Below are 27,700 nucleotides of genomic sequence, written 5' to 3' on the forward strand. Positions count from 1 at the left end.
GCTATAAACAATGGAAAAATATTTACAATTTGCACATAAAACAGCAAGTGCACAATTGGTCTTTTCAGGAGTTTAATTTTTTTTCTTAAAAATCTGCTCTGTGTTCTGCTTCTCAAACACTTTTATTAAAAAGTTCCACAACTGTTTCCCCCCCTCTGCACAACATAGTCCGTTCTACAAATATTGGATTACAACAAATAATTTACCGACGTGAAATACTTTCAGATTACGACAGCATTACTAACTTCTTCATACTGAATAACAAAGTAGGGATAGCTCTGGTCATCATTAAAAATGACGAAGATCTGAGGTTCGAAGTAATTGTCCACACAAGAGTCATACAGGTCACTGGTGATGCTGCCAGGATTCACCGGCGGGGGTCTTCTCATAGTATGGTTGCCGACTGTGTATCTTCCTGTCAGTACTTTAGCTAGAAACATGTAATGGATTCCTTTGGGTGAGCGCTTGGAGAAGTTATGCGAGTAGCTTGCTTTCCGGGCAAAATAACTGCCTTGCCCGAACATGGTGGCATGTTTCCCGCACACCCGTGGGTCAAAATTGTGCTTGCAGATGCCATCCACAACATCCTGAGAGGTCCCATGGAATAAGTGTCTCTCATTCATTATCCTGTCAAGTCCTGTCATTTTTTTAGACATATATTCCTTTTTTCTGGAAAAAAAAATGCCAACAAAAAAACCGGTTAAACCCGAAAAATGTTAATCTCTTGTTGAGCAGACTTGTACAAATGAAGCTGTCTTATACTGGATCAGACCATCAGTCCATCAAAGCCAGTATGGTCTTCTCAGACTGGCAGGGCTCTCCAGGTCTCAGGCAGTTCACATTACCAACAACCTGCTCCCTTTAACTGGAAATGCCGGAAATTGAACCTTGTGTGCATCAAGCAGAGGCTCTTCCCCTGAGCTACGGCTTCTCCATGGCATAAGGAGTTTGCCTGTATGCTGCCATCGCTCAGAACTTTTTGCTGGTATACTTAATTTTAATTGGTTACTGGGCTAGTTTTGGAAGTTTAAGACTCAACTGAAGGAAACTACTTCTTGTTAAGTGCCAAGTAGTCCAAAAAACCGGATCTCTTAAGGACTGCATCTGATGAAGAGAACTGTGATTCTCAAAAGTTTATGCTACAATAAAGTTGGTTAGTCTTAAAGGTGCTACTGGACTCTTTTTGATTTTGCTACTACAGACTAACACGGCTAACTCCTCTGCATCTTAAGGACTGTCTACTCCCATATAAACCTACTCGACCATTACAATCACCTTCAGGGGGCCTACTTTGGGGATCCCAGTCGTCTTGAGCATAGATATGTGGTGACCTGAAAAAGGGCCCTCTCAGTTGGGGCACCAAAACTGTGGAATTCCCTCCCCTTTAATTCATCTCTGCCCCTCTTATTGCTGTCTTCTGCCAGCAGGTGAATGCTTTTTTTTTGTTTACCATTTTCTAATTGACCTTCCATCCCATTTGTTTTAATGGCTGTTATGTATGATTTTAAAGTAGATTTTAATGTATTTCTGAGGGCCCTAACTGGGTAGAAAGGTGGGATACCAATGTTTTAAATAAAACAAAACAATAAATAAATAAATTGGAAACATTAACAGAATTTAGATATCATTGCATTCTTACAGCATCTCCTGAGCTTATTCTAATTACTTCTTTGCCATGAGTCAATAGAGAACATGGCTTACAGAAAGGATCAGGTGTAACTCAGTGCGATAACCACCCATGCCTACAAACAGGGTTCTCTCGGGAATATCCCTTGTTTTACTGATACAGTCACATTTTCCAACGGGACTTCCACCATTATTCCCCCCCCCCAAAAAAAAGAGAAACCATTCAATTGATAAGACATTTATATTGGCTCACCTCTTGTATTTCTCCCATAAAAACTGGTTTTGAACTCGCAGTATTTTCAAAATTCTGTATTTGGTCTCTGGCACAGTCTTATGAAAGAGATTATAAATGGTTCTGTAGCTTTTGTCTTCCTTCGACACAGGCACTTGAATGAAATCTTGAGCTGGATCCATGTTAATCCACGTTTCAGGATAGAAGTTTGGAGAGGTCAGAGCAGCTGGAGGTAAGACTTGCAGAGACTCTGTGGATAGCAGAGGGATGGAAGGGTTGCCACCGAGAGTCCTAGTTTGATGAGAGATTGGGAAGGGGAAAAGAAAAAGAAAGGAGTCAATGACATAAAGCATCTAAATATGCATTTGTGCTGGATTCAGCAGCTGCCAATGTATTTCGACTGGAAATGTGTCTGTTCAAACCATGCACTCTTGTTTACTATGAAGTTTTCTAATTTCAATGTCCCCCCACCCTTATATCTCAGATAGGAAAAATTCATACATGTACTATGGTAGCATAGACGGCACTAGTTTGGAGCTCTCTCAATCAAATACTGGGTACATTTTGAAATTTTGCTTGTAGACTGCTAAGGCAGTCTACAAGGTTTAAATTCTATAAAGGCATTCTACAAGGTTTAAATTCTATAAATGACAAACGCTATAATTTTATCTTAGTTTATAAACTATTGCTTTTAGGAAATTATTGCATGTTTCAATTTCCCCCCCAACATTTCTGTCCCTGTTTCCCCTCTTGAGGACTTCAAAATTTCCATACATTTTACATCTGTAACCAGGTTTCAAGCTGAGGGAAAGTTGGCTCTCAGCAAAAACTAACTCTGTTAGAGCAGACGAGACCTATCCCTGTACACCCACCAAGCTGCCTTATACAGAGTTAGGTAACTGATCTGTCAAGGTTAATATTGTCTACTCTGCCTGGCAGTGCCTCTCCAGTGTCTCAGCTGGAGTTCTTCCACCTCATTTACTACCTGATCCTTTTAACTGGAGGTGTCAGTGATTGAACCTGGGACCTCCTGCATACAAAACAGATATTCTATCACTCAGACACTGCAGGACTGGTGGTAAGTTCAGATGGCTTTTAAAAACACAGCAAAATTGAACAGGAGTCCTGTGGCACCTTCAAGACTTGTAGTTTTATTTCACCCTAAGCTTTCACGGACTATAGCCCACTTCAAATGCAATTAAGTGGATCCTTACTATGTCTTACTTTTATATAGGGGTATGGGGGGGCGGGAAATTGGGTCAAGGGCCCTTGAAATGCCGGAAAATATGGGGTGAAATGTAACTATGCAACATACAAATATACTTGAAAAAAATACACAGGCCATCCACTAGTTATGCTTAGCTAGTTAATCCCTGTAGTTGCTGGAGAGTCACAGATTTTACTGTGACAGTGAAATAAAAGTCCCAAACAAAAAGAAAGATAAAAGTCCCACTCTCTGTTCAACCCAGTGGGAAAGGCCATGTGAAAGGTATGTGCATTTGAAGTTGTATAAGCAGGCAGACCACTAAATGGTTAGTCCTTTAAGGAGCTATTAGGCCCAAGAAGGCTCTTGCCACCTTTAACATTTGTGCAGAAGAGAAAATCTACCAGCATGGCTTCTTCCGTCAGTGGAGCACTGCAAAGGGGAACCAATGACCTGCTTCACTCACACTTGGCAAACTACCCGGTGTGCTAAAGGGACAGTTGCCATTTTTGCCATTATTGCCCTATTAATCAGAACGTCGCAAAGCTGTTCACCACACTGACCCTTGACTGCCAGCACCCCGGGGGGGGGGGGAGATCAGCAAAATAAGGGAGAAGAGGCAATGACTGAAGGGGATTCAACTCAACGGCCGCGTAGCAATTTGAGCATGCAAACTTACACACATGCAAAATGTAATGCTTTTTCAAAGTAAAAAGGAATGTTTCCGAGCCTAATTTAAGCATTTATGGCTCAGCATTTTTATAGTCTTCCCTGCCCCAACGAGCAGTAAAGCCCATGCAATTCTCCCCCATGGGACAAAGCCACCTTTGAAACTGGAGCTTGCTGCAATGGAGGAAAATTCTAATTGCCCCCAATTTCTTGAGCCTTAAATAACTGTATCTGCCTTGCTAATTTTTTGCTTTTCCACATACATTTCTATAGTAGCGTGGTGAAGGAGAGGGACAGAGAAGGCAATCAATCCTCTCTTTGCTTGAAGATAATTTTTTTAACAAGGCCTCCTCTATTAGCTTGCAACATTATTACAGCACTGTAATGGCCATCCTGGCCCTCAGGCATGGCGACCTCCCTAACAGCCCTGTTGCTAAGGGGACAATGAGCTTTCAGGCCCTAATATATTGTCATCGTCATCATCGTCCACCTTTCTCACTGAGACTCAAAGGCAGACTACACAGCGTAAAACGAATATGATCAACAGCTGGGATATCCAATGAACAATACAATAGGGTCTGGATATCAGAAATCTGAAAGCAGGCAGAAATCTGAAAACAAGAGCTAAATACCAAGCATAAGCATATTTAAACATGACACATTAAACCATGCAGAAGTCACCTAGTGAACATACTTACAGCAACAGACAGTATGCAGTAGTGCAGTCCATATCCCTTTACCAAAACATCTTTCTGAACCATATAAGGCTTGGCACCCACCCATTCCTAAGCAGTTTCAGCCCCTAGCAACAGGATTCTGGTATTTCCTTATGTGCTGGCGCAATTACACAAATACCTTTCCTAGCATTCCAGATACAGAAGTACTGCATTATCTTGGTTGCCTCAGGTAAAAATCTTCCCCCATATATTGTTCGCAAATACTACACTGTATGCGCCATTTGTAACTTCAATAAAAGTGGGGCCCAGGGCATGGTAAGCACTAAATGCTAGCCACAGAGAAAACACAGCTCTGAACGTGCAGCCTTAGAAGACCAGAAGGTCACTATGGAACCATTCGTTAACATCTGGATAGATCCAAGAAATCCCCAATGACAGTCAGACGAATAACGAGTATGAGCATGAGCACGGCACTTCATTCACAGGGAAGGAAAGAATTGTTCACCTCCGTTATCAGCCCATCCAAATTGCTGGGCTTCCCTATCACATACCCATATCTCATTACTTACTGCAAGTACGGCATGAGGATAACACAGGAGCGGAAAAGAGGTCTCTTCTTGATTTCTCTTCGAATGCACGCGTTTTGCTGAAAGCCATCTTTAATGTTCAAAATGTAGCGATTGTGCCACGTAACAAACCGAACTTCTTGCAGACCTCTGCAGTTGGCTTCTTCGATCAATCTTACCACAGGCTGTTTTAAAGAAGAAAAGAACAAACTGACCAATGCAAACATGGCTGATTTTCAACTGGGGTCAACAGGATTTTCATGTAAAAATACCACTACTGTTCCTTGCAGATAACATGAGGCCTTGAGATATATTTTCCCCGGCAACAATGCGATCTGCCATCCCCCCCCCCCCTCAAATGAACTTGGCATAAATGAACAAAAACGGATTAAGACATCTTTCAAGCCTCTAGCTTCTGAATGCTAGCTATAGTTCTCCCTCTCCTGAGAATATACGTATATTTACATCTTTCTTGAAAAATAGACTTCCATCATTAATGTATGTTTCTTCAATTACCACTTACGTACAATAGCAAAACGCTGTGTTTCTGTGAATACTTTTTAGGCTTAAGTGGTTTTTGCTGCAACCTTTCTGTCTGATGTATCATAATGGGATTTTGTAATCAGCTATGTCTTTAACGACAGCCTTCTAATCTATTTGTAAAGTAGGAACGGTGGGAGAAAAGGGAACACACTCTTTCCTATGTCAGTTTTCAATGTACAATCAATCATTTCCATTCATCTTCACCACACCTTTGCAAGGTGGTTTAGGCCCATTAGCGAGGGACCCAACCAAGATCACCCAATGGGATGCACGTTTAGATGGATGTTTAAACGGAGGATTTCCACTTAGGTTTCCCCAATGTCACACCCCAGTTGTGGGAAAACTATTCAAAACTTCAAACTACCTCTGAATATTCTCTCCAGCCAAAATGATCCCTGCAGAAGTACTTCCAGACTGTGTAATAGTTGAAATTGGAGCTGGCACTCATACACAAAGGCGTAGACAGTCTTCTCAGCTGGTCGAATTCTGTTGTATCATAGAGAGTCATAGCATTCAAGTCTACTAAAAACTCGTGACCTCTGGGGAAGAAAAAGAAGTACAAAATTCACATATTTTTCCATTCATCTGAGAACAGATTTACCAACTCAACCTTCTGCATATTGCAAGTGGAGAGGTTTTGGGGTGGGGAAAAAGGCAAGAAGACCAAACAGACAACAGATGAAAGGAACACAGGCTAGGATAAAACACACCTATTGAGTGTGTAGAACTAGCATAAACCTGCTCTGTTCCATGAGATACTGGTCCTAAAAATGGCAGAACAGAAATGCTTTTTTAAAAAAAATCCAGACCAAGCAGCTTTCTTCTTTGGACAGTATACCAGGGAGAGCTGTCCTAGATTAATACATTCCTTCCCTATCAGTTCTCACACACTGGTATTACACCACGGCCCCTCTGTCCTGCAATCACTTAGAAATTCTGCTGAGACTCACAGCTGCCACTGTGCTTTCTAGTTACCAAGTTGGAGGCAAATTACTAATTAGACAGGAACCAGATGTATGTGTCCCTACCAAACTCCATGAGCAGAGAAGACCATACAGTCTTTATTAAGCCATTCTTTTTGGCTAGAGGGAGAATGAAGATTTAGTCACAACAGAAGCCAGACAAAGGATGTACATCTGACACTCTGCACCAGTGCGGATCCACAGACATTCAATTCTGTTCGCTCACCAGCTTTAGCAAAGAGTTGGAGGCTTTGTAACGGAAAGCAAAGTACAATTGTATGCTGCTGCCCCACTGCCACTGCAACAACTCATGTGCTTACTTGTTTACAGAAAGGCCAAGGGGCTGTGTCTCAGAGCATCTGCTTGGCATGCAGAGGTCTCAGGTTCAATCCTCAGCACCTCCAGTTAAAAGGATCAAGTGGTAAGTGAAGTGAAAGACTTCCACCTGAGATCCTGAAGAGCTGCTGCCGGCCAGAGCAGACAATTAGGCTGATTCAGTATAAGGGAATTTCATGTGTTCACAGGGCAGAAAAGGTGACAGGACTGGACTTTTAATATGGATTTTTCTTAAGAGGACACTTAGTTCTGATTAAGACATGATGAAGTTGCCTTATCAGACCAGCACTCTGCTGGTTCGAATCCCACTACTGCCATGAGCTCAGTAGGTGGCCTTGGGTCAGCCACTCCTCTCAGCCCCAGCTGTATTGTGGGGATAAGAATAACACTGACTTGTTCACTGCTCTAGGTGAGGCACTAATCCATCTAGAAGAGTGGTATATAAGCACTATTGTTGTGGTGGTGGTGGCCAGTATTATCTACTTAAGACTGGCAGCTTCAGGCAAAGGTCCTTCACATAACCTACTATCTGATACTTTTAACTGGACAAATTAGGGACTGAACCTGGGACCCTGTGCATGCCAAGCACAAGCCCCCTTCCTATTGAGAGCTAGTGATTTAGCTAACTCTGGCAGGAAGCAAAGGAGAGGATGGACATCCTTCTATGAACATTCTTTGTACCATAGTCCAGCTAACTCCAGGGTCTCAGGAAATGACAGTTCTTTCCCAATACCTCTCTTTTTACCTGGACATGTTAGGGACTGAACCTGGGACCTTTTGCATGCAAAGCAGGCACTCTGTCACTCTGATCCCAGCATCTCCCCAAATTTTCACAAACTGGGATCAGAGTAGGCAGCATTGTTCCTTTGATGGTTATTGTGGCATGAGGTGCCTCCTCAGATTCACAGAACCAAAGCCCCTATTAAACAAATACAGTAATTCCAAAACAGAAGCTGGAGAAAAGAGCAAGAGTCCAGTAGCACCTGTAAGACTAACAACATTTGTGGTAGGGTATAAGCTTTTGTGAGTCACAGCTCACTTCTTCAGATACATGAAGAAGATACCTTCAGATATCTGAAGAAGTGAGCTGTGACTCATGAAAACTCATACCTTTCCACAAATGTTGTTAGTCTTATAGGTGCTACTGGACTCTTGCTCTTTTCGACTGCTACAGGAAGACAAACATACCTACCCATCTTGATCTATCTCCAAAACAGAAAAATGACACAAGACAGGACAGAAGAAGGGAGCACTGTACACACATCAACAGACCACCATATCATCTCGCAGTCCCATTAATATGTAAACCAGGGCCATTTGTAAGCCTCATTTCCTAGTATGCAAGTATTGATGAGACAGCTGAACCTGACTGAAAAGGTTCTCTTTTGTAACAGCTGATCTTTCACAATAGAGGAAATGCTAGTATGGCTGGATCAGATGATACACAGCTGTTGCCAACTGACCTGGGTGTTAAAATTATCTTTCACCAAGTTTACAGTGAAAAGATGATAATCTTGGCACAGTTTGAAAAGAGCTACTGACTTTATCCAATTATGATGTTTACATTTCAGTGGTGTAAACAGTTCCGTTTGCTAGACAACATCTTCCAGCCCTTCTCCTTTAACTCTGGTAGAAGCATTAAGTACAATGGAGCACTTGTTCTCTGGCTGATTCAAGGAACTAAATGAAAGTGGCTTCAGCAGAAGTTTGGTTTAGTTTCAAGCAGGGCTTTTTTTCAGATGGAACATGGTGGAACGGAGTTCCGGAACCTCTTGAAAATGGTCACATGGCTGGTGGCCCTGCTCCCTGATCTCCAGACAGAGGGGAGTTTAGATTGCCCTCTGTGCCGCTCAGCGGCGCGGAGGGCAATCTAAACTCCCCTCCGTCTGGAGATCAGGGGGCGGGGCCACCAGCCATGTGACCATTTTTGCCGAGGGCGATTTAAACTTTTAAAAACTCTCCCCTTGTTCCAGCTGACCCAAAGTGACGTCATTGGCCCTGGGAGCATGCGTGCACTTTGTGCGCGCGCATGTGGTATCAGGGGCACCACCTCCCGCCAAGAGTTGCCCCCTGTGTTGGCAACTGAGTTCCACCACTGAGTTCCACCATCTCTTTTCCCAGAAAAAAAGCCCTGGTTTCAAGTATGGAGAAATGGAAGCTGTACCTAGTCGTTTTCATATGGTTGAACAAATATCATTTGATTAGGCAAATGGACTGTCATAACCAGTTTCATGCTGAGACTACCAAGAGTTCAAAGAACTTCCACACTGAAATTTTCCAAGGCATACTAAGGCTGGGTCCATGATTTTTATTTGCTTCTCAATAGCCACTGGCAACTTTTTGCAGTGTCCCATGGTATAGTTTTATTTAAACCATGGTCTGTAGAAAGGGAGTAGAAGATTTTTTAAAAATCCCAATTCTAGTCACAAGCTGAATCTTTGAAGAAGATACAAGCAACCAAGCCCGATATATTTCATGTCCTCATTTAGCCAATTAAAAAAAAATCATTCTAGAAAGCCTGAAGACATGATCTATTGTGCTGCACTTGTTTCTGAGAATTAACTAAAAACAAGACCTTTCAATAGCTGAGATTCTATTGTCTACGAGACGTAGTTAAAGCCACTTCCAAGTCAGGCTAGCTTTATAAAAATTGCTCATCTTTATCCCAGCTATAAGTGTAGTCAGAATAAGGGCATTTGGTCCTCACGTTATGGAATCTGAAATGCTATCTACCACTGAAGAATGATCTGTGCCAGGCGTTGTTGATCAAAGTAGCAACCCTAAGTATAGCTGGGAGCTCATGGGTTGGGTCTAACCAGCTTTTCCACTTGGAGGGAGAGAATCCTCTTTGACCACCAAACAGGCTATTACTGGCAATCATAAGATCAGCATAGATGAAAGCCATAAGGGTTGGTGGCTGTAGTAAAGAGGGAAATTGGGAAAGATTGAACTAAAAGAAAAACTGCTGGGAATGCAACCCCATATATGTGTAATTGCACATCGACTTAACTTTGATAAAAAACTACCACAATTCTGCACTTAGAACATGCAAACATAAAGCATTCTTATAATTACCACCAGATTCTGGGGCTAGTTTTTTTGCTGACTCGATAACACAATAAACTGAATTTATTTTCTACTCTCCTCTGCCCCCCAAAGCAGCCACGCCCACGTTCATGAAACAGGACTTGCCTGGAATTGTTGTTGTTATAAGAGAGACAGTAAAAAGTTTGCTCCATATCCCATAACCTAATCAATTCACATCTGTGATATCCATATTATGCATGTCTGTGTCTCTTAACATGCTGTAAACTGGCTTGAATGTATTGTATTCATGCTGGCTTGAGTAGCCACATCGACAGCCAGCTTAGAGCTCTTCTAAGATTAGATATCGTGTAGTGTTTTTTGTTAAATTAAAGCAGAGTAGGAGTTGAATGTCAGCTGGAAAACAATAAGACCAGCAGTATTTGCCATCTTTATCTTTATTTCAACTTTGTAAAAAAAAATTCTGAAGCCCAAGCATTGTTTTTTGCCAGCTCACCAGCGCGTATATACCTGTGCCTATCATTAATGTCACATCAATCCCCTGATAAATGCAGATTTCTTCCAGGTGCTTGCTCAGTGTAGTGATTAATCTTAATTGCCACAAACAACCAGTTATTCATAAGCCTATTTCACAGAACAAACAAGGGAAGAATTCTATTCTCAGTGCTATTATAAAGCCGCTTCCATAATATGAGGCCACACCATTTTTAAGAACTTTAGTATTAAAAAAAAAAAAGCATATCCTGTGAGTAACGATACTCACAGTATCATTAGATTTTTTGCCCTTGCAAATTACTTTCATGCTAACTTCAGTATGAGGGGCTCGTAAACCCAGCAAAGCCACTTGGAATATGGCAAACAGAAAGCACACTGAAGATTTTATTTTCCACTGGTTGGCAGCCAGCATAGAAATAGATGAAGTCTACATATTTTATGAAGCCACTGCATGTTGAACGGGATATTCAAGAATTTAATCTGACAACTGCATTAGAGAGGCTTGATAAATATTGATCTGCTTGCACATTCTGAGGGAACAACTGCAGTTTTCATTGTACTCTTGCAATTTATGCTTCCATCCCCAGGAGAGGTTTTTTTTTCTGAAAAAATCTCATATCACAGAGAATGCACCAGACGGTTTATGGGCTCACCTACAATTCCAGTATACTGGAGCTGTGATTTTGGTTCAATTGTCCGCAGCAGAATTTCTGAAGCACTTTCTGGACATCCAAGGGACTTAGGTAAGTGTGATAAGACAAAGGACTGACTGATTGCCTCTACTAGGAAGACCTTCTGGCTTAGATACTGGAAGGACAGGATTAGTAGGACTGGCTCCACTGGGGTAGCTATGAGGCTAAACCAGATATTTAACCAGTCCTAGTGTCTTGTTTATTCATTTGTTTAAAAGTATATCCCCCTTTTCAACCCACAAGAGGCCTTCCACCCAGCTGAGAACTAAAAACAAACATAATAAAATCATCTTAGAAAACCAGCAAGCCAGACCACCTATTTTGAGGTAGCCCAAGGCCCACACACAGAGACTATTTTTACAGAGAGTTAAATTAGGGTGAACAAGGTTTCTTACAAACAAAAAAGTTACTGTCAAGGTATTTGACAAATAAGAGACCTGAAGTGCAACTTAAGAGACTGATGGCTTGGAACGAGGGTTTCTTCTGAGGGGATAATAATCGACACCTTGAACACAATACACCAGGCATAACAGTTGTGGAAAATTGAAAAGCTTGGATAATAGACATGGCAATTCTGGGGGATGTCAGAGTTGAAGAAAAAGAACAAGAAAAAATGATTAAATATAGCGATCTGGTGACAGAAACCACCCGACTATGGACGAAGAATGCAACAGCAGTCCCCATTGTCATCGGGGCACTGGGAACTATTTCAAAAATTTTTGCAACTGATATGAAAAAACTGCAGCTTTCTGACATAACACATACAGAATTGTAAAAGGAGGCGTTAACTTGGAACAGCGTACATATTGCACTGAAACCTGGCTGATACTTAGGTCTCTGGCGGAAACTTCTATCAGCTCAGCAAGGCCAGTCAATGATAACATGTGATCTTTATTTATTATTGTGTTGCATGTAATTTGAACAACAACAACGCTTATATACCGCTCTTCTAGACAGATTAGTGCCCCACCCAGAGCAGTGAACAAGTTAGTGTTATTATTATCCCCACAATACAGCTGAGGAACTGGGGCTAAGAGGAGTGGCTTACCCAAGGCCACCTACTGAGCTCATGGCAGTAGTGGGATTCAAACCAACAGAGTGCTGATTTGCAGCCAAACCACTTACCCACTGTGCTGCACAACAGGTCCATCAAGCTATAACCCAGGGAACATAATTTCATTATCTGTGTTGGCCCAAAATGCAAACACCCACCTACACTCATATCAAAAGATGCTTCCACCAGTTTATCTGAACTAAAGTGGAAATCACAACGTGCACAAGGATCAAAATGAATCCTCAACACATGCAAAAGGTTGTATTTGCATCAAGACCTCTCTTGCTAGATTGGAAAAAGTTCAAGTCAAGTATCCCTTATCCTAGTGGGCTATTCAAATGTAGCTCATTTTACTATGGATTGTGTAGTTTCACATAATTGTTTAAAACAGATGGCACTTTATTTGTATTTTCCACTACTGTGCACTGCCATCAGCACTTCTGGGCCAATGACGGAAGTAGTGTCACGCCACTTCTAGGATTCAGTAGAAAGTGTTTTTACTTAAGAGTACCATGATGTCGCTTCTGGGTTTACTCTGAAAGTATCAAGCTGTCAAGGCGATGGTAATCTTTGCCATAATTTTTCCCCATCACCCCGCAAGTGATGGGGGGGTGGTTAGGAGCAACTGCTAGCATGAGGCCTTTCATTATATTATAATATCCCAGTATATTATTCTAATATTCCATTACATTTATTAATTATCATTACTATCAGTATTACAGAAGACCTGGCAGCCTTATCTACTGCAGAGCTACGGCCTCACCTCCGTTCAGTTTTCCTAGGCACCTGCATTTGGAATAACAACAAATACGGGGTTTGTTGCGATGTCTGAATGTGGCCCTAATTTTCTCTTGTGGTTCTCAGCTTACCAATATTTAATGAAGATTTCAGTATCCTAAAACGGATGAACAGAAATAAAGGCCTATCTTTTCACCCTTATTAACAGTAAAGAAGATTTGTAGGGGTATCGGTTCCTGAAAAGCCCCGGTGATAAACAAGGTATCCTGCAGTTAGGGGGTTAAGTTACAAGGCCCTGCATTACTCCCCGCTGCATCTCAGAACTACTAGCACAATTAGACAGAACTGAGAAATTCGTGCAAATTAAGCTAAAAAGTTGTAAATTAAGACAAAAAGATTTGACCTATATTTCATGGCACAGAATATTCCTTTCCCCCCCCAGTTCCTTTGAATATAACAGCCAGGAAGGCACTAAGCTTTGCCGAACGGAGTGGCTAGATCCACCTCTACGTTGGGTATGTAGGCTGCTATTGCTATCAAAGCAAGAAGTACATGCAATCAAAGCAAAACGTATACCAATATACACCCTAATCCATTTTCAACATAAAAGGCTCTCTTTTTTACTTGCAGCCAGCCTTTTTCACTAACTACCAGCATCTTCAGTTAGTTTTATCAGTTTGTGTCCCACAAAACACAGAGTTGAAGCTGCTCACAACGAGTCGAAGCCACTTACAACCAGATTTCACTGGTTGAAATCTACGTCACACTACCACCACAGCTGCCACCCCCCCTGAACAGGTTTTATGTTATTTCGGTTGAAAGGTGTTTATTCCAGAAGGTCAGAACTAGCAATCCCCTTGAATCAAGACAGTCATTGCAAGGCAGGCTTTGAAACCTACCCAATACACCCGAGACGACTTCCTTTCCAGCCTTAGTACCTGGGTCAACCGAGAACACTCACTGATTGCAATCTTGGCAGAAACTGGGGCTCCCTTCACGGTTGCTCTTTTAGGAGCACATTACAAGCCTACAATTCTAAGGCCGACTTCATGCACAGTGTGGATCAAAGTAATTACACAGCTTGGACATTCTTACCAATCCAAGGATGCATTACCTAGAATCAACAACTGCCCGCCCAATGTTGCAGCGTCAGTCACTTGAGAGTGCCGTTTCTACACTCCCTCACTGAGTGCCATCATAATCCTTGGAGGAAGGAACCAGCATCCGGCTGCAGAGCTGGAGGGAAAAAAACCATGGCTGAAACCTAGTTTGGGGAGTGAGTACACTTGCCAAGCCATGAGCTCTCTCTACGTTGCTTTAGGCCAGCTACTGTTCTTTCAGCTTTGGCAGCTCCTGCCTCACTCTTCTTGGAGGATACCAGCCTTCTGGCTCCTGTGAATCAATATGGGCAATAGTTTGACTACTCAGAAGGAGTACTAGTTATCCTATGCTCTGAGAAGCATAGAGAATTTGCATTCCCTACCAAACTCTGGCCGGTTCAAGGTGCTTTTAAAAGGATTTCAGGAGGCTTTCTAGTAGACACAGTGAAGTTAGTATAGGAACCAACTGGGCCTTCTGAGGGCAAGAATGACTTCAGATACAAAACAAGCCTTGTTGATTGCCTTGGGTTTAGGGACCAGGACCATGCCATCCCTTGTCTTAATCTTTAATAGAAAGCAAGTATGCAGAAATAGCCCATATGGGCTTCATAAAGTAATTGCCCGCAAGCATTTTTTTCTTAAAAGAGTACTAGAGGAGAGCCAACTTGCACATGCAACCTAGGCAACAGAAAGGGGGCCGTGTTGAAGAAAGCAAAGTCTGGTACACAAAAGAAAAGAAGACCACCCCGCATGGGGCAGGAAAGGCTAGTTAGATAGGGGTGTGAAGACATCACCTTTCCTGACTTCATCAGTTCTCTATCACTTATTTTAATTCTTAAATAAAGCTTTCTTTATTCTTTCATCAGTGCCTGTGACTTTTGCTGTGTAGACACTCCATCAACACGCAGGGTTGTGTCTTTGGACAATACTGCACGCCAAAGACTTCTCTGCCAACGGGTTAGGGAGCGGATGTGAAATTTGTGCTCTGTGCCTTGCTGGCAGAAAGAAAAGGGCTGCTTACAACTCAGCTAGGTCAGAACAGACTGCAGAACCAGCCAAAGGAAAGCTACATGCATCCGCAGTGCCTCATCATTGCCGTATGACGGCCAGAAGGCTCCTGATTCACTGGTTTCTGCAGGCCAGAAGGGCACTTAGCCCCTCATTTGTGGTCTGCAGCCAGAGCTCTCGCTTCCCTGACTGCTTGGATTCATCAGCACTCCTCAAGTGGCGCATACCCATAAAGAGGCTGCAGTTGGGGAGGAGAGGAAGGAAACACGCACACTCAAAGCAAGGCTTTGCTTACTCACTCTTGGAAACTGGCAACAAAGCCCTTTGTTCCCCTTTTGCCTAACCCTTTGTGCCCTAGCAACAGTAGCTATGTATACAGGCAACACAAACTGGCTTCTCACCTAACGCAATCGCCAGCTACAAACTTTACATTTGATAGGAAATCGCTGGGAGGGAGGGAACGGAGAGAGTTGTAAGGGCTTAAAGGTCGGTTCTACTTTCCGAGGCACTGGAAGCAGATGGCAGCCTGCTTATCGTGCTCCCGCCTGAAACTTAGCCAACTTTAGTACCAAAATACTTGTCACAACTATGCGCCGAGTCAGTGAACAGGGTGCTGAAAAGCCTGGCTTCTAAAAACTCTGGACTTGAAATACTTGACATGTCAAGCAAAACAGAAAGACTACAGAACCAATGACCTCTATATTACCAATCTTTATTTTTAAGTTTGGGTTTCATAAAAATCATAGTGGCATTAGTAACACATCAGTAATTTGAATTCACATGCAGGTGGAAGTTTACAGCAGTTGTTATAAGGTTTTCTTCATATACAGAATGCATATACCTGTTGGCCCCACCCCGCCACCATTAACTGAACAACCAGTTTTAGTTATCAATATTCAACAGGTTGATTAGAGAAGGCACATACTGTTTTTCACCCAGAAAACATTTAATTGCACCAATAAAGAACTGTTTCAGGCTACAGATGCTGCAGCTGGTTATTTGCTCTAGGCTGCAACGCTGACCTCAAGATAGCATACACTCCTGTTGTAGATCCTGAGGAGTTAGCCGTGTTAGTCTGTAGTAGCAAAATCAAAAAGAGTCCAGTAGCACCTTTAAGACTAACCAATTTTATTATAGCATAAGCTTTCGAGAATCAAGTTCTCTTCATCAGATGCCTGATCAAAACTGGGCAGATACAGAAGTTGTAGTTTCATATAGGACACCATGATCGGTAGGATGCATGTTCTGCGCTATGTATGGCGAGCTGCAAAAGTCAGATTTTGCCTCTGTGCTACGTATAACCTGGTACGGAAGTCAGATTTTACTTAAGAGATGCACAGTTCCACCTTTCTGAAAAGCCAAGGTGGAAACCAAGACACAAGATGTACACAATACAGAGCAATAAAATAAAGGGTGTTACTTGCAAAGGTTAGGAAGTGGAAGCTTTGGGTCCAATTCTGAACAGTACATAAGCATGCAGAAGAACTCTGAGCTCACCTGTGGCTTATTTCCCTATAACTTCTCTTCCTACATGCTGCACCCTCCACAGCAGAGTTCAGCTACCACAACTGACCTTCACTGGACAAAAAGTCATTAGAGACTGCAGAGAAGTAAACTGCAGGCACAATGCCCTTTTCATTAAGTCAGATGCTCTCCCTCCCTTTAGGCTGCTGGGCAGTTTTGCATTTAACCATACAAAACATCATTCATCACATACAGCTAACTTGATTCTTGGATTAAGAAGCACGACTCTGAAATTTGTATTTTTTTAAGCAGTAAAATGCAGTAAGCAAAATAGTGATTGAGACTGCTCGGGGTGGGGAGCTATTTATAATGGTTCAATTAAATTGCTGGATTTACCTATAGTTTCTCTCCCATTCAAAAGGCATGTTTTATTACAAGGAACAAGCTGACCTAGACCTTAAACCAGGTGACAGCTGCTTCCTCGGGTCTTATCTACATAGTAACAGGAATAAAGAGGAGCCTGTTGTGAATTCATGCAACTCCTCTATGCTGCCTCTCTCAACTTTCCTAGATCTGTGCAGATAAAAGCCAATTAGTTTTGTTTCATATGTAAATGGCAGTGCATAAAGAGGGAACCAAGGATTGCAGAAGCACATCAGCAGCCTTTTTACATACTTTGTGCTGGGGGGAGAATTCAGAAAGCAAAGATCTAAGAGTCACCCAGCTGAGTGGGTTTTGAGAACTGCCACTCTAGTCAACCAAAAGACTGAATTCAAATGTGTTTTTGTTTAAAGCCTATAAATGGGCACTCCCTTTTGCAGAAACACCTGTGCAAGTCACTTATTAGGACTGGGGGTGGGTGGGAGGAGCAATTCTGAAGTTCAGGAAGATGTTGAGAACTTGCACGCAAATCTAGATTTTCAAAAAAAGTGTTCCTAATGGGATTAAAGTGTACACTTCCATCCTCTAAGCCAGAAGTATTTAGAGGGAAGAATTTTCTGATGATCTAGGCTGTGTCACATGGGGGAGGGGGGGAGGTTAAGGAAAGACAGTTCCAGACAGAAGCTTCAATTGAATAGTGCGTACCGGAGAAATTCAACTGTGTACAAGAATGTCTTTCTGAGAGAACCATGGGAATGCTTGTGGCTAAAGCACCACTGTCTCAACAGGAGTGTCTTTCAGCAATGTTGCCAGAAAATGGAATTACTACATTTAGGTATAAAATCCAATTAGCACAAAACCTTTGAAGTTGCTGTTAGAGAGCACTAGAAATTATTTAGAATGAGGCAAAAGAGAAGGGAGACCATGAACTCTTCTACATAGAAAGAGTAGTCTAGTACAGCAAGGAGGGTGAGTGTTGGGCTAGGCCAAATCTGTGCGCCACAACAAAATGGCTGCCACATGGAAAGGGGGGAGGAGGACCATTTACAAAGTCTGAAGAAGGAAGCTCTGACAGAACGTTTGATTTATATATACTGTCCTTCAGGTCAACTTAATGCCACACACAGAGAAGTTTGTGAAGTGTATTATCCTCATGACAATCACCCTGTGAGGTGGGTGGGGCTGAGATAGCTCTGAGAAGCTGTGACTGACCCAAGTTCACCCAGCTGGCTTCAAGTGGAGAAGTGGGGAATCAAACTTGGTTCTCTAGAGTCCTGCCACTCTTAAGCACTACACCAAACTGGCTCTCAAAAGCTTATACTCTGAAAATCCTGTTAGTTTTTAAGGTACCACTGGTTTCAAACCCTGCCATTCACAAACTGGCAGTCACAGGGGTTGGGCTCAACCACAAAACACTGGAATTGGCAAGGGGTTCCAAGCCAAACATCTTCTTGTGCTGGAGGCTACCATTTCCCTGCAATGAAGGAGATGCCCCCTAAGCTCTTCTGAAGCGCCTCCAAGCCCATGCAGTGGAAGGAAGCCAAGACTGGGTCTTTTCTTTAGGGAAGATGCAAGTGGGTTTCTGGAAACACATCAGCTGATGCCATGGGCACCATGTTAGGAACTACTGGGCTATATCCCTGCTCCACATGTCATAGTCATTCTGAGTACTTATATGCCACGGAAATGAGCTAGTCCCATGTGTGTTGTACACCTGTTCAACTTCTATTTATTTTCATGGGGCTCAAAAGAAAAAGGGAGCAAATTCCTCAATTAAGAGGGGAGGGGAAAGAGGGAGTCATCCCTAACTTTAGAACATACCAGTAGCAAGATCTTAAATATGAACTGTTAGCAGACCACACAGCTGACATTCTTTAGTCACCAGTTGGGCCAGTGGCCCACAACTGTGAATTTATTTGGAAGTCTGAACAATGAAGATATTGTGGATGCAGAATGTAATGATGGGTCACCGTGCCACGCAAGCTGTACTCAAAAACAAAGGAGAAACAAACAGCTACCCCCTGCTGACTGCTACCCAAAGCTGGCTTCTGCTTGTCCTTCCTTGGTCTATCCCAACTGCTGGAACTGACATTTCCCTTGTTGCAGCATACAGTCTTTTACAGATAGACCTCTGAAACTAGTCTGACCCAAAGAGGTTAATGTCTTCAGCCAAGTAGAAGTGGTAACCAGGCAAACCAGGAGGCTCAAATATTCAAGGCATGAATAGCAGTATGTTGGGTTTGGAGGCCATCTGCTTCTTGTTGCCAGGAAACATCACAAAAAACAGAAAAAAACAGGTTGTAGCGACCACTGGTTCCAAGCCATAAAGAAGTTAATTGGACCAAGACAGCTCCAAGTCCAAGAGCTCAGACTTCCCAAATATTTTTTGATAGGAATAAGTCAACAGGGGACACATTAGGAATGTCCAAGCAAAGTACCGAGGGCTGATTAAGCTCCCAAGACTTTTAGAAAGATGCTGCTCCAAGAGAGAGTTGGCCCACTCAGCAGATAGCAAATAGCCAATACCTGCAATTCTCCTCGTGCCTCAATCAGAAAGGCCACTGATAAATGAAGTAAATAAAGGTGTTGGGGGACAAGGAGAAAGGGAGAAGGAAAAAAATCTAGATTCTTAATAGCCAAAAGTATTTGGATGCTGGAACCTCAACCCACTCCTGGTGACAACCTTGAGCAGCTTTGCCCGAGAGGACTGAACCTACCAAAAGGAAGAACCAGGCATGAATCCCTCCCAACAAAATGGAGGAGACACATCACAACCCTTTCTTTTCACCTCAGGATAAGTCATGCCTCACTAGATGCGCCAGAGGGTTGGGATCAAGTGGCCTCCAGAATCTGAGTTCTTAAGCTTTCGATGTGCTAGCATTTTAGCAAACTTAGAGAGCTTCTATGCAATATGGCCAAACTTCTCCAGGCCTCTTGTATTTGCCAGCTTCATTGCTGTATGTTCTCAACAGCTGCAACTCTGCTTCAATATAAAAACCTTATGCTTTTTTCTTCACTTGCACAGAATTCCCCCATGATTATATAGAACAAATATGCAGTTCTGCTTGATCCAGCTGTTCTTGATGCAAGTACAGTCATACCTACCTGGAGCCTTCAATCTTTCATCAGGCTTTTAAAATAAATAACTGCATCCACCAGGTATAAATAATATTCCACACATATGGAAATCTTATGCTTATAGTGCAACACGACAAGATGTTCTATACAGCTTAGGTTTTATGAAGATCACATGAGGGTGCAATGAGTTTCCACAAGATGCTTTTTAACCAGAAAGGATTTCCAAATAGTGAGATGATAGACATTTACAGTGCAGTCGTATGCAGAGTTACTCCAGTTTAACCCCATTAAAATCAACGGGCTTAGACTGGAATAACTCTCCACAGGTCTGCGCTGTTAAGTGTTATAGAACATTAGAGCAGAAGGCTTCAGCTGTTGGTCTGCAGCAGAACAGCAAGACCGGAACCCAGTGGCACCTTAAAGACCAACATCATTTTCAGGGTATCATATATGATGGTATCTGATCAAGGGAGCTTTGACTCTTGAAAGATTATAACCTGAACATCTCGTTGGTCTTTAAGGTACCACTTGACACAACCCCTGCTATACAGCAAAAGATGATGCATTTTAGCATTGCTTAATTTTCCTACAAGGAAAGTACTTCTGCACAGGAAATACAAATGCATGATAACTACTGGACCTAAACATGGGGATGACCCATACTCATTCATATATATCCTTCCACATGTGGCTTTTATACTTTTTCCTGAGTGCAGCAAGTTGTTTTCCTTTGCAGGAAAAGTTAAACATCCGAAGCAGTGCCTTTTGTGTCGAAATCATAAGCAACCAACAAAATCCTCAGAGTTCATTAACAACCACTTTCACTAATTGGAATAAGCCCATTAAGTTAAAGTGAAACCTTACTTGCAGGCAGAACTACCCCACTTAAAGAGTCCAGCATGAGATGTTTAAACGGAGGAAGACTGGAGACATCTATGCTGTTAAAAACCAACACACATTCCTTCTTCCCCATCTGTCATAGGCCAACATTCAAAACTGAAAACTTCTAAACTAAAGCTCTTAAAAACACGAACAAAAAATTGCTATTTTAATCAGTTATTAGGGCTATTATTTCAAACAGTGCAGGCCTGGAACTAGGGAGACGGAAGGAACCATTCGACTCCTTATTTCCTGCATCCAAATTGGTAGATTCCCTCGCTCTCAGCCATCTGTGACAGATGTTCATTCAGCTTCTCCTGAATGTCAGGGAAAAAAGGGTTTCACAACATCCTCAGGCAGCTATTCAGCCACCCAGCTGTTCCTGCTATTATATGCCTCCTTTCCCTTCCCCCAACCCCCCCCAAACCCTCTGCTGTACTTCTGCCACTAAGTCACTGCTCGCTCTTGCCCAATTAAAACTGCATGCCATGAGGTTTCCTGCGCCACCATCATTCAACAGATCACGCTAAGGTCCTCATTTCTGCTCACAGACCTGTGCCATGAGTGCCCAAATGCACAAACAATTCCACCAGTTGCTTGGAGCAATAACTTGAAGCATGAGATAGTGTGCAAATGCAAGAGCCCTTGTGATGTCGCAGAGAATTCCAAGACAACTTTCGGAGGCTCCTGCAATGCAGCTGTTCCGAGTAGCAAGATGTCCTAGGCTTGTATTGATTGTCTATTGAAGGGGCAATTGGACTTCAAATATTTGCTGCTGTAGCTTAACATTTTTAGAGGCAAAAAACAGAGGGAAAACAAAGCATCTGTTGTTGACGCACAATTCAGAGCCAGCGAACATCTGATCTGCACCAGCACCCAGGTCTGAATCTAAGGGGGGAGGCAGACAAGCACAGCCACTGGAAAGATTGGCAAGGCTACTCTGACAGGGTGAGAGCAGAAGCAGCAGGAAAAAAAATACCATTTGGGAAAAATTATTACACCTTGTTTCGCTTGAAAGGGTTTCTTTTGGCAATCTTCTGCCAGCTGGCTAGAAAGAGACATTCCATGTTACTTTCAGCTGTGAGAAGAAAAAAAATCCTGGTATTTCGACATTTCCCCCCATCCTACCCAACAACCGGCACACAAAGAGAAGAATCCAAGTAATGTTGATCTCACATTGCCAAACACAAGCATGCCAGCCACTCCTAGAACTTGTGGGGTGACTTTCACTCCCAGTGGGTTTTCAGCAGTCATTTTATTAGTCATTTAGTCATTCATCTGATCTAGAGTTATGAACATCTAGGGACTGCCCTGACCCCAGAGCTCTGAACAGACACCCCTCCCTCCAACCAGGATCTCGTGCGTTGGCAAAGGGCTGTGGGTGCCTCTATTGCTACCTCTCCATGAGAAGCAACTGTGCTTTTGATCAAGTATTACTTCGGCTCAACTGCTTCAGTCTAAGCAAAACACGCACTTAGATCACTTGCTATGGATTCGTATCCAACACACTTTAATCTCCCTGAAAGCAACACATGAGGGGGGCATCCACCCATCCCCAGCACCTTCTCCATGCAGAGCTCTTTTTATCACTGATAAGTATCGAATCAAGGACAGTAAATGCTCTGGGCAGCAAGTGGGGTGCAGCCATTAGAGGGTCGGACTAGGAATTGGGAGATCCAGGTTTGAATTCCCACTCTTAAGCCATGGAAGCTTAAACGACCGACCGTGGGCCAATCACAACCTCTCAGCTTAACTCAACTCACAGGACTGTGGTGAGGATAAATGGGAGGAGAACGATGTAAGCTGTGTTGGGTCCCTTTGGAGAGAAAGGAGGGGTATAAATGAAGTAATAAAATAAAGCCTAGCATAAAAGGTTCAGCCCTGTTCTGTTCACACAGATGAGCAATTTTTCATGACGCCAAGGCTTTGAAAGACTAGTACCAAACACATTGGCCACACCAAACCCTTTCCTCTGTCTCTCCTTAACACAATTCTGTCAGGGAGGGGGCCATGGCTCAGTGGCAGAGCATCTGCCTGGTATGTAGAAGGTCCCAAGTTCAACCCCCGGTATCTCTAGTTAAAAGAGGCAGGGATGTGAAAGACCAGAGGGTGACCTTAATGGACCAATGGTCTGTGTTATATAGACATATCATTTACACATTAATCCAGGGGCTATAGCCTTTAAAAAAAACAGCTGAGGATACTGCAGTTCTGCAGCACCCTCTTAAACTAGCTGGGCACTTTCCATTGGTATCAATGAAGTTTGGCCCTGGGTAAGTTAATGGGATATCCCATGAATGAAGCAACACCTGGCGTCAAGGTGTGCCCTGGCCTTTTTCTAGCCAACTGCTGTCAACAATCACAGCCAACAACGCTGACTGGGACTGAAGTCAAAAGCTTGCCGATTACATCAATCAACACTATTTTGTCACCTCCCACTGCAATTGTTTCAATGATTTTGAGCACACATTTTATGTTTGCAGAATTCCTTTCTACTCAGCTGGGTTCAGCCCTGTTTGATAGCAAACAGATACTTTGGAAAACAAGGGAAAGCCCTCGCTCTACTCCATGAAGCAGAAGAAGTGCAAAGATCCAGCCCCAGATAAGAGAGACTATGCCAGAATAAGGGAATAAGATGGTCTCATCTCAAAGCAAATCAGATTTCCATTTCTGCCTTGGCCTATCACTTACCGATATCTTACTTTGACCTTGTCGTTGTCCGGATTGCAGTAGAGCCTTTCCAGGTGTTCCTGCGAGTCATTGGTCACGCTCTGCCATGTTTGGCTAGCGGTCCTCCTGACCTGCCAGTGATAGGGCAGGACCGTATGATGCTGGGGGCAATCGCTACCCAAAACACAAACCCCTTGCAGAAAATCCACACAGATGTCCACACCGTCCTTCTGGTGGGTGTGATACTGCAGCTGGTTCAGGAGCTCAAACACAAGGTCCAGAGATGCTTCCTCACTTTGGTTCTGGAAGAGTCCAACTCCAAACTTATCAGTGGGCTTCGAGCTGCACTGGACCAGGGAGATGTTATTGTCCTGGAGCCCCGCTGGAGGACAGCCTTCAAGTATCTTCTCAGGGCATGAAAGAAAGGTAGCAGCATCACTAGAGACAGCGTGCAAAGAGCGGTCCTGGAATGGCTCATTTGCAGGCAAAGTAACAGAGGGGAAACCCTCCTCCCCAGCCTGGTCATCTTGTTCAGGAAGCCTGTCGGATAGTTGCCCATCAGATATTTGTCCCTGAACATCTGGAGCTCCTGGTAGCAGCACGGCTACGCTGTTGTCTGGCGGGGGACACGGGGCAGCAACCCCAACAGTCTTTTTTGAAACAGGTTCGCATAAGTTGCTATGGCCCCCGTTCTGCCCTCGTGGCACAAAGATCCCATCCAGGGTACCAGCCCCTAGCAAACTGGTGAAGATGGGCCGCAAAGCCCTCAGCGCATCAGTGTCTAGCCTCTTCTGCACCTGCTGCTTTTTTTTAAAGCAAGGTTTGATGGGCGGGATCTTTTCAGGAATCCTCAGCGGGGGAGCAAAGACCTCTGAAGGAGAGGAAGGAGCGCACTGCATCTCCGGGCAGTGGGGCTGCTGCGCCACACACAGCGGCTGCTCCAGGTCTGTCTCCATCCGCTTCCTTCACCCAAGTTGCCCCCTCCCAGTTCAAGTTTGTTTTCCAAGTCCCTTCTGTCCTCCAATCGCCAGCCTAGGGGGAAGAGTGAAAGAAAGGCCATCAATGTTTCTGATCATAGAATGATGGCATGAAAAAAAGATCAACCCCCCCCCCCACATGCACATACAGAGCAACCTTCGCTCCTCCATTACTGGTTTTGTGAGTAGTCCTGAAGCAAATGAGGTCAGCGAAACAGACTGATCGATTCCCAAAACAAACATTCAGCCTTTTCTCATACACACGGCATTTAGGGGCAGCAGCTGCCTCTTCCCAGGTTTCCGTTTATTTAATTGGAACTTTGCTTCTTAGCAGTCCCCTGCACGCGCACACACACACCCCACCTTAGTTGCTCATACTCTCCTCCTCTGGAAATTCATGTCATGGAGCGCATCACACACCCTTGACAGTGGTGGCTCTTGCCCCCATCCTTCCACATTTCAACCCTGTCTTTCCAGGCAGGAAGATTCTCCTGCACTCATTGACACATAAAGAATTCTTTCTCTATGCCCAAACAGAATTACCAAGGGCACATGAGAAGGTGCACCTGTTTGAAGAGGCTCAAAAGAGAGTAAATGAGGCCACTCCGGCACCAGGTTCTTCAGATGGAACCCAGTCATCACAGATACCACTTGGTGAATCTCAGAACTGCTTAGTCACACCTCCTTTCAATCCTTTTAAAAACAGTTTCGCATTTCCACACGCTGTCATTCGGTCTGAATCACGCACCCCAACTCACTGGTTTCCCAAGTACCGCAACAAATGAACTAGCCCGCCCCCCACAGGCCTAGACAGCTACTGCAGCACTTTAAAGGAGTGGACAGAAGGAAAGGCAAACTTTGGAGCCAGGCTGCTTTCCAAACGCCCACCCTCTCTGAAATATCCCCCAAGGGGCATATTAAAAAGTTGACTTCCACAGAGACAAGTTCTCACCAGCTTGGGAATATTTGCCTAGTTAGAGAGAACCTTCAAGTTATGTAGAGGGAAGAGAAATAAGCCTAATTCTACATTAAGAATTAATGCTTTTGTCAATATTGTTTGTTGGATTTAGTACCTAAATCCTGTTTGTTGCCCTTTGAAAAATCCATAAAGCTGCATTTCTCTAAGTGCTGTGACTTCACTTGCCAAGAAAAATTAATATTACAAACTCAGCAGCCCACCTTAAATAGCAGGGAAAATATTTTGCATTGTCATTTGGGAACTCATCTTTATTATCTGATGTTCTACCAGCTGAACAGCAGGTTTCCCTCCAGTCACAAGAAATAGCAGGAGGGGTTATTCCAAGAGACGCATTCATAGCACATCCAGGAATGTTCACGGGAGATACACGGAAGTAGCCATCCAGTTCTACCCTACAGCAAAAAACCTGAGAAACTGCCAACTAATTTGCAACCCCCCCCCCAGTCAAACATCCTGTGCAGGACACAGGATCATTCAGAGAGGATGACTAGTTCCAGGAACAAGGAGGAACAGCAACACCCGTCACCACCACATTCCATACATTCATCTCCCTTCCTGAAAGTTGTATAACTAGGATTGAAAAACACACACATTCAGGCTGGGGAAAAAGAAACAAGGCATTAAAGCGGACTTTCAGAGGGTGCCTCATTCCAAGGGGATCCAACCTCGCTCCAAGGCATTCAGCCCCTGGTGGCAACGCACGATTATGGGCACAATGGGGGTTTCTGAGCCAGATTAGCAGGTGCGAGGACAAAACCCAGTGGTGGTTCTTTGAGGCTGAAGTTCACGCAGGTCCGGTAGCACCTTAAAGAGCAGCTAGAATTCCAGGGCAGCAGCTTTCAAAAGTCAAAGCTCCCATCTTCAGCTCATCCCCTGGAAAACAAGCTGGTCTTTAAGGTGCGACTGGACTCGAGTCTTGCTCTTCTACTGCAGACGCCCCCCCCCCCAAGATAGTTAACGCCGGGAAACGCCGCCTTCGGCTCCCAGATGATCTCCGTCCCTTTGGGATCTCCGTCCCTGGGAACGCTGCAGCGCAAACCCTCAGAGTTCAGGGCAGCTGGATTATATACAGAACTGCAGGTTTCCCTCCGAGCGGGGGCGAGGCCGGCCAGCTCGCAACTTTCCAGTCCGCCGGACAACAATCGGCTTTCCCCTCCGCCCTCCCCCGGTGCAGCGCCTCTCAGTATCCCGCAGCGAGGCCGACAAAGGACGGAGGCAGCGGGCGCTCGCTTAGAAGCCGGCCTCACGGAGCTGCCCAGGGCTTGCTCCCGAGTAAACACGCGCAGGATCGCGGCTGCGCTCGAAAGGCACAGTCGCTTGGCACTTTTACCACCGAGATCCAAAACAGAGATTTGCTCTGGAGGCAACGCCACCGGCGCGCCAGGAGGCTTCCCCCAAGGCAAAAGCTTAGCCGGACAGACACAAAAAGGGAAATCTCCTCTTTCAACGAGGAACTCGCTTGTTCAGCCCGGCGCCAGGCTCCTCCAGGGTCGGCTCCATCGGACGCAAGAGGGTTTTACTCCCAGGTAAGGGCGCCCGAGGAAAGAAAGGCGTTGCAAAAACCAATAATTTACGCACCCTTTAAAGACATACTCGTAAAAAAAAAAGTACTCGAGCCGAATCCCCGAGAAGTTACCCGAATCTGCTGCAGCCGCGATGACCCGCGCGACTGCAGAGGCGGCCCCAACAATGCGAAGCGAAGCCCAGGAAGGCTCTCGGGCTCCGCCGCGGACCCGACAATGGAGAGGAGCGAAGCCCCGAAGCGGCCGGAGACCCTCAGCCGCAGCAGCTACGGAGCTCCGCAAGCCCTTCTCGCTTGCAGTCGCTCCGTACGTGACGAAGCACCCATGTCCGGTCCTCTCCAGTCCAGCCCCGCCGGCGCTGCCCGCTAGTCCCTCCGCAGCCCCACGCTCGGCGCCGCTCTCCTCCTCCGAGCCCCTCGCATGTTCCGCTGGAGCCGTTTTAAATACTCCTTCCTGGAGCGCCCAGCGCCGGCAGCTGCACGATTCGGGGAGGAGCTCGGCGGGGCCAACAGGCTCGGCTTCTGCGGGCTCCCGAGCGCATTCCCAGGCAGGCTCCGCCTCCCCTTTCCCACCCAAGCCGGGAGGGCGTGGAGGAAGGACGGCGCGTCCCGGGAGGATTTGCATACTTGGAGCTGGCGCTTTGCGCGCGCCTCGGGAAAGGGGACCCGGTGGGCAGAGCCCCTTTTTGCTTCTTAATACCCACCGGTTGCCCCGAGGGGCTCCTCGTTCTACAGACAGGCCGAGTGCCGTTGTTGAACGGGGGGACCAAAGGGCCCCCTTCCTCCGAACAAAGCCCGCTTCC

The 27,700-nt window shown here is 44.5% G+C and overlaps 1 protein-coding gene across 3 annotated transcripts; it reads right to left on the reverse strand.

Moving 5' to 3' along the window:
• Positions 1 to 55: 55 nt before the first annotated feature.
• TIPARP (TCDD inducible poly(ADP-ribose) polymerase) lies at positions 56 to 27,700 on the reverse strand. 3 transcript variants are annotated; one of them, XM_054983642.1, is made up of 6 exons: positions 27,602 to 27,700; positions 23,441 to 24,451; positions 5,882 to 6,056; positions 4,978 to 5,159; positions 1,880 to 2,149; positions 56 to 669 (listed from the first exon to the last, which is right to left on the reverse strand). In XM_054983642.1, exons 2-6 carry the CDS (start codon positions 24,373 to 24,375, stop codon positions 222 to 224), a joined length of 2,010 nt encoding a protein of 669 aa, XP_054839617.1. In that variant the 5' UTR covers positions 24,376 to 24,451; positions 27,602 to 27,700; the 3' UTR covers positions 56 to 221. The 3 variants fall into 3 exon arrangements, with proteins under 3 accessions (XP_054839617.1, XP_054839615.1, XP_054839616.1); XM_054983640.1 differs by lacking the exon at positions 27,602 to 27,700 and adding an exon at positions 27,012 to 27,302; XM_054983641.1 differs by lacking the exon at positions 27,602 to 27,700 and adding an exon at positions 26,954 to 27,302.

This window comes from Eublepharis macularius, chromosome 6 (genome assembly GCF_028583425.1).
Source record: "Eublepharis macularius isolate TG4126 chromosome 6, MPM_Emac_v1.0, whole genome shotgun sequence".
NCBI classification, from domain to species: domain Eukaryota; kingdom Metazoa; phylum Chordata; class Lepidosauria; order Squamata; family Eublepharidae; genus Eublepharis; species Eublepharis macularius.